General features: G+C 36.0%; 1 protein-coding gene across 1 annotated transcript; it reads right to left on the minus strand.

The window, feature by feature from the left end:
• Positions 1-15,776: 15,776 nt before the first annotated feature.
• On the minus strand, positions 15,777-22,110 carry LOC115996819 (zinc finger BED domain-containing protein RICESLEEPER 1). The gene is made up of 6 exons (XM_031236241.1): positions 21,719-22,110; positions 21,545-21,596; positions 20,970-21,051; positions 18,874-19,101; positions 17,682-18,553; positions 15,777-17,062 (listed from the first exon to the last, which is right to left on the minus strand). Exons 2-6 carry the CDS (start codon positions 21,554-21,556, stop codon positions 16,151-16,153), a joined length of 2,106 nt encoding a protein of 701 aa, XP_031092101.1. The 5' UTR covers positions 21,557-21,596; positions 21,719-22,110; the 3' UTR covers positions 15,777-16,150.
• Positions 22,111-22,615: the final 505 nt, after the last annotated feature.

The raw sequence follows: 22,615 nt of genomic DNA on the forward strand, positions 1-22,615 counted from the left end.
TATAAATAGGGGGTTCATACCATACTCCGATCCGTTGGTCATTTATCCAATTTCATGCACCACCAACCCATCCTTAACAACTTCGTCGTCTACATTTGTGGTCTGAACTATTCCATTTTTACGAAATATCAATGGATATTTTTGTAAATTTCAACACAATGCATGTTGGAAAATAGCACTAAAAATGGCATTTTAAGTGGTCATTTTGTGGTATAAATATAGGTGGGTCCACTTCCGATTTTGGGTCGGGTCAAAGTGGATTCGGGTTCTTCGTTCTTAGACGAAGAGATTGATATATTATACGCTCAAAATGGATAATTGGTGAATGAGAAATTGATTCTCAAAGTAGACCCCATCTCAATTCAAGTATGGAAAAGCTTATGTAGCTTTGTCCCACATTGGTTGGGAATGAATATTTGCACCACTATAAATACAAGAAGCTTTTTAAAGCTAATTGACTTGTATGGCATAGAGGCTCTCTCTCGCGCGCAAGGGGGGTGCAAATCAAATCCCAAACTAAGCCTGACTCGTGTACGCGGGCACCTGCGGGCACGAATGTCGTCCAGAAAAAATTGGTAGGCCTTGCGGGATAAGTTATGCCACCACCAGCCTCCCTCAAAAATCCTTTCCTTCAAGCCATTGCAGGCTAAGTTGGCAAATTATTGTGTGGACCATGGTCCACACAACTGTGTGGACCATAATAAAATGTGCATTTTTAATGTACTAAATGTACATTATTTTTGTACTGAATGTACATTATTTATATATTATAAAAATAATGTACATCCCCTGAATATAATGTACATTATTTTTATACTGAATGCACATTATTTTTATATTGAATGTGCATTATTTGATAGTATGGTCCACACAGCTGTGTGGACCATGGTCCACACAATAATGATTGGGCTAAGTTATGCCACCAGCGCCTCCCTCAAAAGTTCGCCACCAGCGCCCCCCTCAAAAGTTCGCCAGGTCCAAGTTTGTGTGCTCAAACGGCGGATCGCAGCACATTTTATCCTGGGAAACCTAGGCCGCAACGCTCCAGCACCCCGGGAGGCGGTAAATAAGGTTTTAAGGATAGTGACAACACCACTCGTGCTTCCAACCACCCCGAAGTCCATACAGTTCACCCGTCAACTTCCAAGGCCACTCAACCCAGCGTGGTATCTTCATCATTAGTACTTGTTTAATCCTACGTGGATTAATTTTCCTTGTAATTTGTTTTGTTTTTCGTTTTCCAATTTCTTGTATTTCCGATTGTCAGAGAGGATTTTCTCTAACAATGCATACCTTCCCTACCAAAAATTACATTCGCCAAAATTATGAGTTAATACGTTATTATACACTAACCCGCGCAGGGAGAAAAATAATGTACGCAATTACAAAGCATACCCTTGGCTCAAATCAATATTTGTGTTATCCATCTCAGGGATGGATACTTTACCTACAAATGTTGGGTTTAAATGCGCCTGAAGCAACGTTCTTTACAAACGAGATAGAAGCGCTCGAATATACTAAGGTCATATTCGTTACTCTACAGCAAATTAATTATCCCTCACGTAAGTGAATTTTTATTTTTCGGTATATATTTTTTGATTTTTTTTAATCGTTACTCTACAACGTGACATGCTCATTAATATTTTTAATTTTTTTACTAGCTTGCAGTAACTCCACACATTTGCCCGATGTTAGTGATTGCACTATTACGTGGTTCGCCATTCAAATTGACAGGAGGGACTTTGTGGTGATTATAATATACTAATTTTTATGTTTCGTTGTATAAATTGGTCAAAACATACGACAAAATTCGTCGATCTATAATCTTACGTATAGTATATTTGTTGCAGCGGTGGAAAATTTCCACTTGCATGCATCGTCATATAATGCAACATTTTGCAACAAAAGTTGTTTTGATGCATTACACGGTGTCAATTGAAGTGTCAGTGGAAAACATGCGCTTTACATCGGGAATTTGTGATTTCATGATTGAAAATCATTTATTTCCTAGAGACATTGTGCTTTTCCGCCATACTGAGTTTTTCAATTTTGAGACTTTCTTCTATAAGAGCTCCACCTACAAGCCGCGGAGAAAATTTAATCAATATGGCGACTTGGTCAGCACTCATCTAATTGAAATCGGTAACATATAAATATCTTTATTATAAAATTATTAGTCAGTTTATTAGTAAATACATACATTAGTATTATTTTTTTTTTATACATTTAAGGGCAAATAACGATGACCGCAAAATCTTCAATACCACCAAGATTTCCGTTCGAGCAGCTAGAGCGATGTAATTCAAGATTTCTGTACATTTGATGCGTGGTCAGTTACTTATACTATTAATATTTATCCGTGGTCAGTTACTTATACTATTAATAAAAATATATTTGGAGGAATCGAATGGTTAAGTCAGAGAAATGAGGATGTATCGTAATATTGTAACTTGTAATACTTGTTCACATATTATAAAGTTATATTTTATTTCACGAATGAAACTGTATAGTGTTGTAAAAAATATTAAATTAAACGGCCTAGGCTTGTTTAATGTCTACTAAAATTATTTATTTATTTATTTGAGTTATAAATTTATAATTTTAATGACAATTAATGTAACTAAACATAACTACATTAATTTACATTTGAACTAAACTAAACTAACATTTATAGTAATGAACTAAACTAACGTTTATATACATAAATAAAAAAGGAAAACATGATCGGCGAAACAAAAACTAAAGAAAACAAAGTTAAAAAAAAATTGAAGAAGACAGTCGGATAGTAGGTGTCCGACTGTCATGAGACAGTACTGTCATCCTACTCGCCCAAACACAGTACCCCAGACTATCAATGTTTTTTTTGGGTTTTAGAACCTTATCTTCATACAGAACACAGTTAGACTATCAATGTTTGTTTTGGTTTTGGAACCTTATCTTCATACACTATCAAATACATTTATTTTGTATCCACACCACACCACACTATCAAATACTCCATCTCTCCTTATCAGCACTTTCAACTTTCATTTCAAAACCTTTCAACATAAACAATTGTATGGTCCAACAAAATCTTTCAACTTCAAGAATTTTGTGGTCCCGAAATTTTTTTTTGTTTGTAGCACGTGTGGGAGACAAGAGTCGATCTTGTACAAGAACTTGTTCTCTATTGTCTCTATTTCTTCAACATTCACTGCAAGTGAGAATGTATTTTTTTTGTTGTTACTATTTTTCTCTTATACATTTTTACATTCCATTTTTATTTTTGTAATAATGAAGAGAGACGGACTAGAGGAGTCCGATTCTCGTGGAAAAAATGTTGTTAATATTGTTCATAATATTTGTTAATATTATTTGTTAATTTGAGGAGTCCGGATGTTTATATTGAAGAGAGTCCAAATGTTGTTAATATTGTTGTTAATATTATTTGTTAATATTGTTATTACTATTTTTCTTTTATACATTTCATTTATTTGTTGTTGTTTATGCGTGTAAAAGTGTTAATATGGGGGAAGAAATGAGTATAATTTATGGAGGAGATGAGGACATTAATATTGATCACAAGAAAGACATGCGATATTGATATGACCCAGGAAATCAAAGAGGGAGTGTATCTGAAATATCTGAATAAACATGCAATATTAATTTTTTATTATATTTAAATTAAACATGTCAAAATACAAATAAAAATTATATACTACATTTATATTGCATAAATTTTTGTTCAAACTTAAAAAATTTGAAAACAAAATTATACAAAAAAAAATACAACAGGAAAAAAATTATACTCTAAAAAAACTTAACAACAAAATTAAAAAGATAATTTTACAAAAAAAAATTAAAATATTACTGGCCGTTGCTGTAGAAGCAACGGCCAAAGATTAAAAAAAATAAAAAATAAAAAATAAAAGCTAAAGGCGGCCACTTTGATGCGCCAACTGCCCATCTTTTTATTTTATTTTATTTTTTTTTATTTTTAATGATTCTGACAAAAACTAGTATTTGCAGTAGTAATATTTTGAAATAAACTGTTGACCACATCAGTGTTTTACAATTTGGAATAGTTCTTTCTCTGCCAATAACCTACAAATAATTTCCGGTGGGGATGCTCTAAAGGAATCCTACAATTTCAATTTTTTTGTTTTGGATAAAAAAGTACTTTTTTACTTGCATCCTATTTCAAATCTTGTCTTTAGTTATTTTTTTTATTTTTTTTATAAAGTTACTATTTTAATCTTGATAATTTAACATCACAATAATTTATTATGTCCATTTAAATTTTATATTGTCTTTAATTTTTTAAACTTATAGTAGTTTCCGTCAATTCATGAATCGCTAAATAATAATAATAATAATAATAACTGGTTGTTTCATACAATGCATTATTTTGTTAAAAGATAAAAACCATCACAACCTTTATAAAATTTGGATATATATTTTGTAAATTTTGATAATGAAAATTTAAAATGATAAATTTGTTTTATAGAAAATAACCAACCATGTACGGAGTAAAAATTAATCATTGTCATATGGGTCACACTTGTGTGAGACCGTCTCACGAATCCTTATTCGTGAGACGCGTCGGGTCGGGTCAAAGCACCATGCAAATGTCATACTTATATGTGCAAATCTCATACTTATATGCTCAAATATAACACTAATTAAAAATACAATTTTTGTTACTTATAAGAGAAAAAGTAATACATTTTCCATAATAAGTAATGTTGACAAGTGTCTCTCACTTATAAGGGCAAATATAATACTTTTGAGGAAAAATGTAATACTTTTAAATCGAATTGTAAAAGTATTGTATTTTCCCTTAAAATATTACATTTACCCTAATAAGTAACAAAAATTTTATTCCTGATTAGTATTACATTTGAGCATATAAGTATGAAATTTATACATATAAGTGTTACATTTGTATCTTGACCCGACCCGACCCGACCCGTCTCATGGTGAGACGATCTCACACAAGTTTTTGCCTTGTCATATATTATATTCTTTATTAATCATTGTTATTACTATGCTACATCTTTTTGTTGTAGCTTCCTCTACACATAATTTCCCAATTAAGCTTACATATTTAATTTGTATCTAAAGTCATACATTATCATGTACGTGTTAAGTCTATTTAGAAGAACAACATGCTTGTTTCATGCTCATACATTATCATGTACGTGAAATTAAATCTATTTACGGGCCGGCCCGCAAGCTATCCTCCTTCTTCATCTTTTTTTTTTTAATTATTATTTCATTTTGTTCACAGTTCACAGAACTGTGAATTATATATATTCATAGCGCTGTGTGAATATATATAATTCACAGTACACGTGGATATATATATATATATATATATAGCGGGTTCGCGGGCAACGGGTCTTTGTGGGTTAGGGTCGTTAAGCCCGCTCTGTCGTGGGTCATCTTTTTTGTAATCCTAACCCGCCCCACCGCAGGGCGGGTGCGGGCCGACCTGCAGACTTTGGTCCACTTTGACAGTGCTAGATTTTACTCTATATATATTTTTCTTAATGAAATTTTTGAAATACAAAAAAGTCGAGACCGACTGGTTAATGATTTTGAATGATTAAGACATGATTAAGATTTGTTAATACAAAGTAGTGATATTTATTAATTTTTTATTTCTTAGGAGTTTTTAAAAATAAAATTAAATTGATATTAGTAATTATTCGAATGACTTAAATTTAATTTGTACCAATTAATTATTATTCAGGATACAGGGTGCACCCAGGACCAATCAATCCGAGCCTTTTGACATTTCAACATTCGCACCGTAGTAGGGCAATATGGACGGATCCGCACTATGAGGGTAACATGCGGTTGGCACACTACGATACCGTGACTATGTGCGAGGCTATAAGAGATCCATGAGTGGCGAAATATCTCTGTAAAGCAGGTTTCTACGGAGTATCGCTTGCCACGGATAAAATTAGACCATGCCCTTATTATTGCCCTTATAGAGCGGTGGAGGCCGGAGGTCCACGGCTTTCACATGCCCTTCGGTGAAGTAGGAATAACACTTCAAGATATTGAAGTGTTATTCGGGCTCAAGGTCGACGGCCTTCCAGTGACCGGCAATGACTCGATTACTGACGGTAGAGTTGATGGATTATGTGTCGAGTTATTGGGATTTAACCCTTGGGGTGAGTTCAGGTTACGTACCCAGATGCGAGGTTCCGCCTTTCCAGAGGCACCCAGGCTAACCGCACACAGCACTGACGAACAGGTGTTGATGGCAACGCGTCGGTTAATTTTTCAATTAATGAATGGATTTTTATTCCCCGACACATCTGGAGACAAATACATCGTATTTGTTAGGTTATCTTAGAAACTTGGCTGTTTGTGGCCAATACAGCTGGGGTTCGGCTGTATTGGCATACTTGTATAGGGCTTTGTGTAGAGCCGCGAGATTCGGAACTGCTACTGCTTGCGGTTTTTTACTTCTTGTGCAGATATGGGCATGGGAGAGGCTGCCCATGGTAAGATCACGTAATGTTTTGCCAACTGCACAGTTGGGCGATATGCCTCTTGCATATAGGTAACTATCTTTACTGTGACTACAAAAGTTTATTTTCGGCGTGTATGTTTTTTTTTTATTGTATTTGCAAATGTAGGTGGGTGTCCACACTCATGGGGCACAGTACCTAACCACACAGTAAGAGCATACCGCGATCAACTAGATCGCGCTTCGGAAGGGAGAGTAAGTTCGTTTAACGCTAGCAAATTGTTATTTACGATTATATAAGATATTTTAACACCTATTCTTTTTATTTCTGCAGTTTGTCTTCACTCCATACGATGACTTTTTGAACGACCTCCCGTTGTACTATAGGGCCGGGGCCGGTATATGGACAGCTCATGTGCCGCTCATTTTCTACCACGTCATTGAGCACCATTACCCAGAGCGATTTTGCAGGCAATTTCATGCCTTGCAAGATGTACCTCCGCCGGTGCAGTACTCGCAATGATTGCACGACATGGACCAGCGTGGGAAAACAGGCACCGACTGGGACCTAAAACATGAACAGTATGTAAATGTCTAGAACCAGCGTGCATTACATGTAGTGGATATGAATTTGATTGCTGGTCCACAGGCCACAGACAACTACCGCGCTTGGTACTACTTGCATGGTCGTGGAGTCATCGGTAACCCCATGCATCAACTAGGAGGTTAGTATTTTACTTTCATATTTTGCATTAGAAGATGATTAGTTTTAGTTTGTGATTGATGATATTTTTAATTGTTCTCAATTACTTTGATGTAGATGCATGCTCTTCACCAGATGAACATCTGCGGGACTGTAGCTGTCAACAATCTCGATGAGGACTACGTTGCAGCCTTAAGGGAATTGAATGATATCTCGCGGCTGGCATTGATGGGCAGCGACTATGAGTACTTGATGTACATCCAGCCTAAAGTTCTACACGTAACACGATGCTCCCATGCCGGATGAGCCAATACCCCCTCAACCTAGAGATGCGCACCGAGAAAGGGAACACTTGTGCGGTGGTCCACGAAGGGGTGGTTGGGGTAGATGCGCAATAAACATTGCGCTGCAAGAGCAAATGGCTCATGCGGCTCAACAGCAGCATCAAGCACTGGCAGACGAAGCGAATGAGGCTGATGATGGGGATGACGGTCATAACATTAATGAGCACGGTGCATTATCTATTGTGGTCACCCCGCAACGTGCTTATGGCGATGATCCTGGGTTCACCACATTTGAACATAGCCATAGTAGCACGGCGCATGATTGGGGCGAAGGCAGTAGCGGTTATTTTTCGGAAAATACCACATTCGACCCGCTAATGTCTTCTGGATTTGGCCAGTTTTCATCAACTCCCCACCAGTCTAGGGGGGGTATGGATTCGCAGTGTATGGCCAATCTGCACATGACGATTTTTACACCCCATTAAGTGCGGTGTATGATCCTACACAGCCCGGGTCGTCATCGCAAGTAGGTCAAGGTCTATTCCATGTTCAAGACCCGAGACCGTCCTTCGATTCATATCCTCTTCAACACCCCATCCACGACTACCTATTTGGATCCTCATCTGTGCAAGAGCATACAATCTCAACAGTCGCAGTCAAATGTTCAAGAAGAGCAACAACTGCAGCAGCCAAGGAGGCCTACGAGACAACGCCGACCACCGCTTTGTGGAACCGGATCTTGACACCAAAGGTAAAACATTGTATGATGGATCTCAGCGCTGCACTATGCTTACTTCCCAGGGGGTCACCCATCCCGTGACTGCCGGAAGTCAAGCACGCTTAACCACCCCTCCATGGAAAGCCACATCGCCACGTCTCGAATCGAGCAGGGGACCGCTTTGTGGAACCGGATCCCGACACCAAAGGTAAAACATTGTATGATGGATCTCAGCGCTGCACTATGCTTACTTCCCAGGGGTTCACCCATCCCGTGACTGCCGGAAGTCAAGCACGCTTAACCACCCCTCCATGGTAAGCCACATCGCCACGTCTCGAATTGAGCAAGGGCTGAACTCGGCCAACCCTGCCGACGCCCAACAATCCCCCTCCCAGCACCTACATCAACCTTTGATCACCAAGCCCAGCTATGCAGCATGCCTGACTCGGTCCGCCTGACCTACGCCCACATCCCACATGGGACTGGACTCGGCTTTCGCCTCGCCATCGATTCGAACCCGTGACCTCGGCTCTGATACCAATTGATGGATCTCAGCGCTGCACTATGCTTACTTTGATACCAATTGATGGATCTCAGCGCTGCACTATGCTTACTTCCCAGCCAATTGATGGATCTCAGCGCTGCACTATGCTTACTTCCCAGAGGGTCACCTATCCCGTGACTACCAGAAGTCAAGCACACTTAACCACAGAGTTCTTTGACTATCTGGTTGCCATATCCTACTTAAAACCAATTGGTGGTAGGTAGGTGGACATTAACCATTTAACCACATCCCTCCATGGTAAGCCATATCGCCACGTCTCGAATCGAGCAGGGGCTAAACTCGGCCAACCCTGCCGACGCCCAACATTGTATATGAATTGTGTATGCTTTTATATTGTGCAATTAACTAATGCTAATTTTTATTTAGGCACGGATGAAGTCAACAGCCGATGGTGATTGTCTACATTGTTCGACTACATTAGCACTATCACCTCGAATTTATATATGTTTCCTATTATGTACTGTATGATACTTGCTACCAAATTATTAAATTTGACTACGAGACCACATTCTGGAACTTCAAATCAAACGTGCAATTGTGTTGTGCTAATTTCTGAATTAATTAATGCGCTTTATTATTAAGTTCTGCATTATTTAATTTGTTTACATAGTTTGTTATTGTTATTGGATCTTGTGAGTTTGTTATCTACGTGTACATGAAAATCAATCATAATGCTTCACAATTAAATCTATATAATAATATCACTTTCAATTATTTTTTTGGACATGAAAAAAAATAACTGCTTCACAATTATAATGCTTCACAATCCTGTGAGTTTGTTACCGACGTGTACATAAAAAAAAAAAACTCTTTGAGTCCGTGGTTTGTTCAATGAGAAAAACGGACTCCTTGAGTCCATCTTTCTTTAAAGCAAAGTCGGACTCACAGATGCATCTTTACCCTGTTTGAGGTCCATTTCCCATGCACGACTTTTTGGGATCCGATGTTCATTTCGTGCCCCGACGCGGTTATGACTCACTCCTCGGCTCCACGCCTCCACTGGACGTCTGGATCACCGCAACACTGCTCCAAGCTTCCAAGCTCCAGCTACTGCCTCCAATCCTCCACCACCGGTCGCCACTGCATCCTCATTCTTCCACTACGGCTTCAGCAGTCCAACCGCCTCCATCCCCATCATCCCCGCCACTGCTTTCTCCATCACAGTCCGAAGCTTCGCTTGCCCTCCTCCATCGTCGCTCCAAGGCTCCAATGAAGTGTTTCAGTCGTAGGCCTCCAATTCCTTCATCACAGGTGCGCAATATTTAATCTGTGTATTATATTGTATTTGTTTTAGTACATACATGTATTTGTTTTTGTATTGTGAATCTGTGTATTCTACTGTTTAATTGTGATTTAACTATGTTAGATTTAATTGTTATTGTTAGAATGTTAGATTTAACTGTGATTTAATTGTGTGCATATATGCTATTTTACATTGTTAGATTTACTGTGGATCTGTGGATCTTTGAATCTGTGAATTTAATCATATCACTATGAATTAATGTATACTTCTTAGATTAGATAGATATGTATTACAAGTAATGAAGGGAGGGGAGATGCACCGATTAAGACACCTCTTGAAGTAATGAACTAAATGAAGTCAATCATTTAAGTATTTAACACTAATACCTATATATTGTAATTGTTTAAAGGAGTGTGATACATCTCTTGAGATGGAAGGGGGAGATGCACCAAATGAAACTCAATCTGCATTACCTAATGATTCATCAATACCCAATGAGACATCCGTGGTGGACTCTCCCATCGAATTAACTTCTAACATTAATGAAGGTGCACCGAGTGGTCCGAGTGAACCAAGTGTTGGTTCAAAATTAAAAGATTAAAATATGTGGTATGGGAGCATTTTACCAAAAAAGTAGTTAACGTTGTGGATAAAGCAGAGTGTAACTAATGCAAAAGATTGCTTGAGGGACAAAGTAAAAATGGAACAAAGAATCTTCATAATCATCACAGATCCTGGATCTGTAAGATGAAACCCATTCAAAATCTGAAGCAACAAACGTTGAATTTCGAAGATGAAGATGTGTTGTATTCCAATTTCCAAGGGTTATGTTCATTAAGAATTTACCTTCCTATATTAATTAAATTACGTGCTGCATTCCAGGAACAATTCTTATATGAATATATTTCTTATATCCTCCTACACATTAAAGCTATACGAACAGTATTGTGAGTGAATGAGTTCTAGTTGTTGAAGCTTGATGAATTGTTGAAAATTGAAGTGAATGATTGACTTGTACGTACCAACTCATGAACATGATGAAGATTGAGTTGTTGGGAAAAGATTAGACCATAGTGTGTATATATAAATATGTTCAACATTTTGTGTAATCTTGGTGATCATCTAGTGGGGTTGGACTTACATTGGGTAGCCTCGCAGACGTTGGAGAAGTTCCTTTATTTTTTGCATTTATTTTTGTTTATCATTTCTTTAATTATCTATGTCTGATAGAGAACCTAACTCAACAATTAATTGAATTAAAATTAAGTAGAAACTAGATAAGTAATTCTTGTATTCAAGACTCACAAATTTAACACATTCAGTCGGATCGTCACCTGCATATTTTGGGAACTCTAGTTCGGTAAATAATCTTGTCATAACATTAGTCCTCCTAGACTCGGCCTCCGTTGACGCATGCCTTTGGACGCTTTGGGACAGGGCTACCTACCACTATGCACTTTTCGTGAATTCACAAACTCAAAAAAATTTTCGAAACCCAACCAAAAAATTAGCCATGCTTTCTTGAATGCTACCAACACTAGTTGGAATGTCGTTAGCATTCACTTCAAGAGCCTCAATTCTCTCCTTGTGGGTTGCCATTTAGGAGCAGACTCTGATACCAATTAATTGAACCTGAAAATATATTTTGACTAGAATCTAAAATACTTCTGATGCCAAAGTTGGCAATTTATACACAAGCTGATACTAGTCGTTGGTAATAACATGCTAAAAAAACCGCGGTCACATCTTAGCACAATGTTCTTGGCCAGATATTTAGGATTTAGTTTTAGTTGACATACAATTTATATGCATCAATGCCCAACATCTCCTCCCTCTTTCTCAACAAAAGATTTGCATCTACCATCACCAAAACACCACCACGACTATGTTTGGCAAACTTAGCTAAAAAGACAGATGAAGGCTGAAAAATAACTAAATGCTGAAAAGCTATAAGTTAAAAGTTAAAAACTGAATAACTGTTAAGCTAGTTGTTATGCTTAAAAGTGTTTGGTAAAATTAATTTTTTGATAAGCTGATAAATGTAAAAGGATTAAAAAGGACATATTCATAAAATTTAAATTGTTTTAAATTTAAAAAAGTTTGTTTACATATTAAAATTTAACATTTTGAAATAAAACTATTAGCATAATCATGATCTAGCATCCATAATGAAGTAGCAATATTGTTGCGCATGTCCTTCATCTCAATAATAATAATAATAATAATAATAATAATAATAATAATAATAATAATAATCTACAATTTTAATAAGAGCCAATAAAGTTGGGGTTCTAACGGGAAGAAAAAAATGTTGGTGGTAATTATTTACTTAAACGAATGGTCTATATTATTTTGATTTTAGTAATTTTTTATGATTTTCCTTCTTTACCCTCTATTATATTATTTTCTTCCCTTAAATAACCGCACATTCTGTTAATATAAACTTTAGTATCGGAATATTCCGTTAACTTTTAACTTACTAATTAATTTCTATAAGAAAAGTCTCAGGTTCGAACCTCATCCCAATCAGAGTTGGCATAATTGTTAAACATATACTACGAATATGCTAGAGTATATTATTGAAAAGTGAGTACCGCACCCTATTACTCTTATTAAATTAAAATAAATTAGTAATTACAACAAAAAATAATACATATGCATTTCTTTAATTTAGAATTCGATGTTTACAATAATGCCTTTATCTTCTACAATAAAAATTATTCATTATCAAAAAATTAAAAAAGAGAAAAAATTTCATTGGTTATATTGTCTTTATTTTTTACAATGCAAACATTCCTTATCTTCAAAACATATTAACTACTTGGAGATCATTTGTTGACAAAGAAGACATTCAAATAACATAATAAACTGAAGCGTGAAACTACCCCTTAATATTTTTTGGACTACATCACAGTTGTTCACGTTAAAGGTAAATAGTATTTCTTTATTAATATGATTTAAAATGTATAAATTTTTATTAGAAAAAAGTAGTATTTATTTATACTATCATTTTTAGACTAAGTATTTAGACTATCGTTTTTACAAAACTGCAAACATTAGTTTAGTGACAATTATAATCAACATCTCATATTATCTTCCATTCATATACTTTGAATTATCAATTTAAATAAACAAATTCAACATTCAATTACATATGCATGAGCATCTCATATGTAATCTTATATTGTTATACTTTGAAGTAATTATTTAAAAATAAACATTGGGTATTATCCTATTCACGCAATGCGCGTGAAAAAACTAGTAGTAGTAGTAGTAGCAATAGCAGTAGTAGCAGTAGTAGCAGTAGCAGCAGCATCAGCAGCAGCAGCAGTAGCAGTAGTAGTAGCAGTTATAGTAGCAGTAGTAGTAGCAGTAGCAATAGCAGTAACAGTAGTAAAATATATCTTGCATGCAAAAAGTAGTTTTCACACAAACCCAGATGATAAGATAAATATGAGAGATGAATAGTAAATGGGTTAGCTTCAGATCAGTTTGCAAAAGTAAAACTAGTGCAAGTAAAGAGACAGAGAGATTTATAGTGGTTCAGATATGGTGTAATTCTCCTACTCCACTTCTTCCTTTAACTCCAAGGAAGGTTTCCACTATCTTCAAACACCCAGATACAATAGTGAAACTCCAAGTGCTACGCAAGAACTTCTCCAAGTGTTTTGCACAAAGCGACACTCCAACCCGAATGTCTCGCACAAAGTTACGTTCCCCGAGCGTTTCGCACCCAGCTACGCTCCTACAACCAAGTGTCTCGCACAAAGCTACACTTAGTCCTCCGAGTGTCTCGCACAAAGCTCTTCTTACTTGATCTGTAATAATAAATGTCCTTGGTAGGCTTTGTCAGATGAATTTGAATTTTGCTTGCTTATCCCTTCAAAAGTCTTCCAATAATCTGACAAGTATGGACCTTGTAACTTGTAGCCTCCAATTTTGACTTCTTGCACCTTCTGGTAGTGTGAACATTTGACTTGTTCACTTTTGATTTTGACAAATCAAACACTTCTTTTAAATAATTCACTCTGTGACTCTTGCTTGAGCTATAAATAATTTCCACCGAAAAAATCCTTGACTTTTTCGTAAATTAAATCAGCTCCAAGTATAAAGTATTTGATTTTCTTCCTTTGAATTTCTTCTCGCCGGTGCAGTCATCCTCTTTCCAGATTCGAAAGTCATCCTCATCCTAAATTGAATTGAGGTCATCCTCATCCTGATTTGGAATTGAGGTCATCCTCATCCTGATTTTCTTTCTATTTCTAGAAAGTCAGCCTCTTCTCCTTCAATTGATTGAAGTTATCCTCTTCTCGATTGAAATGTCATCCTCTCCAATTTTGCAATGTCAACCTCATCCTCTTCAATGTCATCATTTCGAACTCAATGACATTCTGATCAAATTGATTCGACACTCATCCTGATTTCAATTAATTGAGGTCATCCTGATCGATGTCATCCTGATTTGAGTTGTCAACCTCTTCCTTAAAATTGATTTGTGAGAGCACTCATTCAATTTTGACTTCTTCAATTTTGACTTGTGCTAGTCATCCTCTTCATCTTCCTTGATAAATTAATTCTTCCAAAAGAATTAATTCGAGGCTTGAATTCGTGACTTTGGCTTCGAAGATTATTCCGGTGCTCGGTCATTTTTCCACTTCTTCTATTTTTATTTAGTGGAAGCAAACGACTTACAAGTATAAAGTAATTTTGTACTCTATTGTAACTTTCAAATCATCGTTGCTAAATTTTGACTTAGGCTTTGACTTGGACATAAAATGTTGCTAGACTCAAAATAAAATTGGGGGTCTAAAATACATATTTGGTTCATCAAAACAATTACACTATATTCCTAATAGTAATAGTAATAGTAATAGTAATAGTAATAATAATAATAATAATAATAATAATAATAATAATAATAATAATAATAATAAAAAGGAAAAGAGTTATGGATATAGGAAAATAGAAAAATGTTTTAATTGGGATGGTAAATGATGTCATTTAATTAAAATGATAAGGATATAGATGAAAAAGAAAAAAGAAGTTAGGAAGCTACTAGCTTATTTTTTAAACTCTATCTAAGGTAGGGTTTCAAAATAAGCTCTTATTTAAAGATACTAGCTTATTTTGAAAACATTATCAAACAGAGCTTATAATTTATTAATAGCTTAAAATAAGCTATAAGCTCCTTAATAAGCTCGGTCAAATAGAGCAACATCGACCACCTACTACGACAAATTATTGTATGGACCATGATCCACATAGTGTTGTATGGACCATAACAAAAAGTACATTTTTAATATACTAAATGTACATTATTTGTATGTTGAATGTACATTATACTAATGTACATTTTTAATATACTAAAAATACATTATTTTTATACTGAACTACCAACTTCTCCACAATATTTTAATTTATTTTGAATTAATGTCAATGTTTTCTTTTGGCAAAGATTATATTATACTCCCATATGATCGTTTACAGTATTCTCACGTCAAACTATTTATCATTTATTCACAATCACGCAATTGATTTTTTTTTTTATTCATAATTCAACACATTTTGATCTGTTCTTTCTTCATTAAGTGGCGAATGATGAATGAAAAATATGGACATTTAGTTTCTGTCGTTACAATGAAGCATAGCAGACGTAAGTGCCTACAATCTAGCAAGAAGATTAGTTATTGTATTCGACGGTGAAAATCTTGGGCTACACCCAAAAAAAATTAGCAGACCTCATAATAAAATTAGAATGAAATTCATAATTGAGTGAAGAGAAGTAGGCAAACACCTCTAAACTGTAATCGGGAGAAGGATTTGCACAGATAAATTAAAACATGGATTTATGATCATAAACCCTTGCTGGGCACATACAAACTTTGCCTTGGAAGTTGGAAAACAGATGTAAGCCACTATTTTGTTAGATACTTAAAAAATGAAAAAAAAAAAGAAAAGAAATAAAATTTTGACCCAAAATACACATCCTATAAGCTCAAAGAAACCACTTTTCATGGTTAGTTTTCTTTCTACCTGTCAAACCAGTATGCTAATGGCTCACCAATCTGCATAGTACCAAAGAAACCCCTTCCTCAACATGAGTGTTAATAAATATTGTAATATATGAACATGAATTCCATTTCAGTGTTGTCCTCTCACATTGATTGCTTGTCATTTATGTTTCTTGCCAGACACTGTGGAGGGATTATCAGTTGCCGAAGCAGCTGCTAGTTCCATCAACCTCTCATAATCAATCTCGGTTGATTTGTACATCAGTTTGAAGCCTCCTTCAATCCATGACTTCACACAAAGCATACTTTGAGCAGTCTCATGTGATGTAGCAAACCGCTGCCTATCAATCTCAACACCTTTGCTAGAGAATAGCTCTTCAGGTGCCACTGCAGTTGCCTGTACTGCTAAAAAATCCCGAGCCATCAACGACAACCGTGGATAGCATGTGCCATTTACCTTCCACCACTCCAGGACATCTGTAGGCATTGGAGCAAGCGGCTCTGATAAATACCGGGTGAGCTCATCTGTTGCAGATGGCATGCTAGCCCTTCGTTTCTTACGAGCAATCTCTTCAGCAAAAGAAACTGTCCCTCCATCTTCGGGCTCTTGAGCAACATAACTGGATATGGATGAATAGGGGCTGGTAGAGTAATTTCTGATGAAATAGTTCCTTGCTTCCTCCAAATAATTATCGGAAATGAGACTTTCAGGAATGAGTTCAACCTTTATTCGTGGATCAAGAATGGCAGTCATGTATATGAATACATTGCAGACTTGGTCGTTATAGCTCCGGGCATGCGTAGACATGTCTTCAGCAGCACTCTTGAGCCAATCAGGACTATGCCGGGATTCTATGCAGGTTGAAATCATTTCAGAAATGTGATCCATGAAGAAAAGAACCAATCCAATAGTTAGCATTTTGTTGGTGCAAATGTTATTGATGGTCTTGTAAAATGGTTCTAAATACACATGCATGATATTGACAGCATTCTTCTCTGCAGTGCTAAGCAGCAGCCTACTGCCGAGCTCTTCATCATACTTCCGAACAACAGTTTCCATTGATTTTACTGCCTGTATCATGTAACATAGTCCAATATTACAACTAATTTCCAAATAGAATGTTATTTCCCAATTTTTTACCCTGTATTTTGTTTTTTCTTTGTATGCAGGGTTAGGGTTGTGTTTGTTGATCATAACAAAGGGAGATTACAGGTTGACACCTAAATAGTTTCACCAAAAAGAATAAAATTCCCTAAGGCCTTCCGCAAATCAACTTGATTTAAACAGTTAAAATACCAAATTCTCTTTGGGGACAATAACGAGTCAACGGAGAAGCCGGCAATCTATGATTTTTTTTTCTTTTTTTTTTTTTTAATTATTTTATTGTCAAAAAAAATTTTTTTTAATTTTATTTTTTAATTCTATTTTACCTACTATTACCTCAAGCTTACTTGCAAATTGATATAATTGCACAAATTTAAAAAGTTATTGGCTAAATTGAATAAAAATGAGGAGTTATGGTGTCTAATTGGAGCTTTTTTTAGTTTAAGGGTTTAATTGCATTTTGGCATATAGTTGAAGGGCCTATTTAACCCTTATCCCTAAAAATAACAAACAAAAGACAAAAGGGAGAAAAGTATATTAGCTTCACAATATAGAACATTTTTAGGGAGGGGAAAACAAGAAATACCTTGCACGCTATATCAAGCATCTGGTAATTACCACTCCAACGAGTTGAGGCATCGAGAGGGATCTTCCAGTTTCCTTCTTGATAAGCAAGGCAGAAATGAGTGAATTCCTCTGAAATTTCTAAAGACGCATTTGTCAGAAGCACAAATTCCCTAATTTTGGAGAGTATTGACTTTGTACTTCTTAATCCATCACTAACAATTGAATTCATAGCATGAGCAGCACATGGAAGATAGCAAAAGTGGTTCATTTTCTGGTTATCCATGTCATCTTTAAGTGTACGGCATGCATGATCAGCAACTGAACTATTATCATGGGTGCAAGAAAGGACTCTGTTCTCAATGTTATAGAGCTTGAGGACCTTCACCAGAGCATGATAGATTTCAGGACCCCCACAAGGGCAAGGTATGCGAGAAACATCAAGGAGGACCTTCTGAAACAGCCAGTTTTCATCTATCCACTGGCATGTAACATTCATATAAAGTATCTGCTCATAAGAAGTCCAGAACTCAAGAGCTATGGAGATCTTAGAAGAAATTTGGTCCAAGAGCACCCTAAGATCTTCCCGCATGCTTCTAAAAATTTCACGCAGTACTGTTTGGAACTTCTCTCCTGACCAAAGTTGTATTGATGGGCTTATAAATTTTAGGGAATTCACTAACCACTTCTCCTCCACAGTACATGGAGGGAGAGATGCTGAGATGAGCCACTTGATAAGCAACCAGTTCAAATGATCAAGCTCAAACTGAGGTGATTTCGCTTGAGGCTGAGGTTTCTTAGTAACTGTGACTGGTTCTGGAATGGTATTGCCCACAAAATCCCCTGTTTTATCATATCCTGGGTGGCGATTGGCAAGGTGCCTTCCCAAATTGCCTGAGATAGAGAGAGAGAATCAAAACAAGGCATTGACTTCTTATAGAGTAAAACTGTACATCTAGGAAGCATATATACAGATGACCAGTTAAACACAAGAAAGCTCCACTACTTAACTACTGCAAAGTATAAAAACTTCATTTCTTGAATATAAGCTCGAAATCTATGTAAGCCTTAGCACGCTTAAAAATGAGCTTTATGCAAAGAGCACAGATTACATAAACTTGTACTTGGAAATTTGGATGAGTGCTTAGTGATGTACATAAAAGCGATGTATTCATTTCATTTGAGAGAGGGAAACAAGATTCATGAGAAATTACCAGTAGCAGTTGCAATAGAATAGCTTTGTCCACAGAATTTACATCTCCGAGTTTTCCCATCTGGAGCTGTCTCAAAATACTTGAGATAAACAGACGTCATTGTCTTTTTCCTTGGTCTTGGAGTGACATTGGCATTTCCCTTCTCTGAAGATCCCAGTCCAATATCCATAGCATCCATGCTTGGAAGGACTGAGGCATCTACTACAGTGATAGATTTGGGTTCAATATCTGCAGAAAGTGAAACATGAAAACAAGAAACTTTAGATTGCATAGGCAAATGCATCACATACTTGTCCAATGAAAATGTGACCAAGTTTCATCTCATCTTGTTTAGAAATTCAACTTCATGTAGTCAGTAAGGGCTCACGGTTCACCCATTGACCATTAGGCCATGTCTTCAACTTTGGCATACTCTCTTACATAATGCAAGATTCTTATGCAGGTTGAACCTTGAAGTTTTTTTTCTTTTTCTTTTTTCTTTTTCTTGGTAAGTAAAGAATTTATTAGAGGCACCAATGTAGTACAACCCATGTAGAAAATTGCAAAAAAAACCTAGATGATACTGTAACCCCCTCCCTACACAAAACTAAGCCAGAACTCAAAAACCTGATTCTGTTTCTTTTGGATTTTGTTTCTTGGTTCTCATACTGTATCTGCCATTCCAGCCTTCTTAACTCTCTTTCATGCTCTGAACTTGTATCTTGCTGATTCCTAATCTCTCTTTGTTGAGCAACCTTTGCCAATTAGCCATTAGATCCTTAATGCTGTCATATCCAGGCCAAATTGCAATACCTAAAAGTTCACCAAATTTCTCCAATCTCTTCATTATCATTTTTGGATACAGCAAACTGCTGCATTTGGATCAAATGATTGTATGGGAGGAATCCATATTGGATCTATTAAATCCACTTCTGAAATGCTATCCCATATCATGGTTGCCCATACAAATGCCAGAAGGGTAGCACCCCTTTTCTTGGAGCATTCAGACTCATTAGGTTCTGTACAGGTTACTGGAGAAGCAGTCTCTTCTTTTTCTTTTTTTTTACTAATTTAAAGCTGATGCGCCTTTCCCTTAACTTCTGCTAACTCCTGTTGGGTTTCTGGTCTTTTTTTTTTTGCAATCTAAAGGACGGACTTGAATCCAAACTTTGTTGTAAAGAAGAGAAAGGTGGGATCCATCTCATGTGTTTCATTATCATATAAGGTTTAGTGTACAACCTAATAATAGCAAGCATAATCCATACATTTGTATATCCCTTCTATAATTGTAGATCAAAGGACCTTTAAAAGAACCAAACTGGTTTTGTTTGGGCTATGGATCATTTATGCAAACCTGCAGAGGAGGCCTAGATTGCTAAATGCATGAGCTTTTAGATGGCCCGGCCTGTAGCACTTTCAATTTCAAAATTAGTAAAGGCATTACTTATATTTGCATTACCTTATCCAAAGGGAACCTGCCTACATTCCTATCCCTGTTGATAAATGATTTCATGGAGTCGGACTGACATGCTGCCCTCACCTCCCTTTGTTTCCATCAGTAATACCATTTTGCCAAACTGTTTCCTTTTCAATCATTAATGAAGCAACTTCAACCCAAATAGGAAACTAGATACTTTCCACTTGGAGCAGACCTCCACAGGAATTGGGAAAAGTTTCTTCCCGACCAGACTCTAAACCCACCAGAGAGCTCTCTTTCCCCTAGCTTAGCAGACCTTCAGCAAGTTCTTGCATTTCACCCGTAAACCTCTTCATTTCTCACCTCATCCAATTCATAGACCCTGGTATACCCCTTTCCCCAAGCCAGAAAATCTTACTCGCCATCTTGACCCTTGGAAGATCAGATCAAAACATTTTCTCTCAATCTGAAATGGCCTTCTCAATTTGAATTGTTCTATCCAAAAGTTCTTAATTCTTAATAAAATTCACTCTAACATTTACTTCAACTAACACTGCTTCAGCAATTGCAGTGAGAGCTCTTGATACTTAAATGTTCATACTTCACAGTTATGATAAAAGCAATATATACAACTATAAGCATGAAAAAATATTGGTTGGTCCATACAAAAGAAAAAGCAATAAATGTTATATAGTGGTACCTTTTATGGATTTGTAAGCACTGTTAAAACTCCAAGAATCCATCACATTCCCAACCCCAGCCTTTCCACTCATTGCTCCTGCCTGTTTTAAGCATATCAATCAAAATACAAACACCAAAGCATATTGTATGGTAAAAATAAAACAATCACATCAAAGCCCCAAAACAGGCTAAATTAGCCTATAAAGAAAACAAATTGCATATCAATATACAGAGAACAACTACCAATTCCTTGAGCAAATAGTTGTGTGCTTCATGATGCACCTAACTAGGTGCATCATGTCAATAATTTTCCAATAATGCACTAATGTTCATATGGTTATATACAATATTATTCACATAGTTATCACAAAAAATTTTATAATAGAGTCAGTTTACAAATTATCACCTCAGCATTATTATATTATCAATTAAAATGTTATTTCATTACCCTGTACATTATTCTCCCGGCACACTCAGCTAGGTGTAGGTTCTACTACGCAGAGCATGCAATAACTATTGAAAGCATTACAGCTATTAGCTTATACTCTCCATAACAGCTACGAAAGTCAAGTGCAAAAAGGACGAATATAAAACCTGAAAATTCATGAAAGATGCTCCAGTTGTCTGCAGCTTCAGTTGCAGAGATCTAAAAATGATTTTTAAAAAAACATCAGCTTCGAATTCGAGGGCAAAAAGAGGTCATTTAATTAGGGTTTAAGGTAGGAGTTGAAAATGAGAGGAAAAGAAAGATCAGAAACTCTAACTTACAAATTAGAGCCTAGAACCTCAGAAATTCAAGGTTTCCCTTCTGGGCAGCTGCACCAGAGGAGCCATAAGTTCCATTTCGTGGGAGAGAGAGAGAGAGAATTATTTGTTGGGAGGAAGAGAGATAGAGAGAGTTGTAGAGGGAAGAGGCGAGGAGAGTTGCAGAGAAGATAGTAGGGAGCAAGGAGAGGGAAGAAATGGAGGGAAGGGAAGTAGAAAGTTAGTTATTTGAAGAGAGGGGAGTGAGCTGAGAGCTTGAGATCTGAGTCTGCTTGAGCCAGATAGAACGAAGCCGATCAATTTCATTCACAAATATACAGCCAAAATTTAGAGAGTAGAGAGAGAGAGCTGAAGAGATAGAGGAAACAGAGACCCAACTCAAGTGATGGAGCCGTGACGCCAATCCACTCCACTTCCCACTTTTATTTATTTATTTATTATATATGAGTATATCTTTTTGTATTTCTCTTGCATGTTTCTATAAAGAGAATTTCATATTACCATTACTAGGATGATACCCGTGCGATGCACGGACTAACAATTTGAAATATTTAAATTATTTTTATATATGAAAAGAAGATATTAGATTTATTCATTTATATAGTTTTGTTTATGTTGATTTGATATGAAAAAGTTATGAATATAGATATTTGCAATTAAAATATGTATTGATATTTAAGATGGGTAATTAGTTAAAAGAAAATTTTTTAATTAAAATTTCAATACAAATTATTTAAAATTACAAATTATTAAAAACTTCTTGGTAAATTATATTATTAGTTGAAGTACAATTTCTTCTAGAGTTACCGCAAATACAAATTTTGAGACCTATGGGATGGTTAACTCTTGATGCAACAATATACAATTGAGTATAGACAAAAACTGGTTTCCTCAATAACA

The sequence above is a fragment of the Ipomoea triloba genome, chromosome 11, assembly GCF_003576645.1.
Source record: "Ipomoea triloba cultivar NCNSP0323 chromosome 11, ASM357664v1".
Taxonomy (NCBI): domain Eukaryota; kingdom Viridiplantae; phylum Streptophyta; class Magnoliopsida; order Solanales; family Convolvulaceae; genus Ipomoea; species Ipomoea triloba.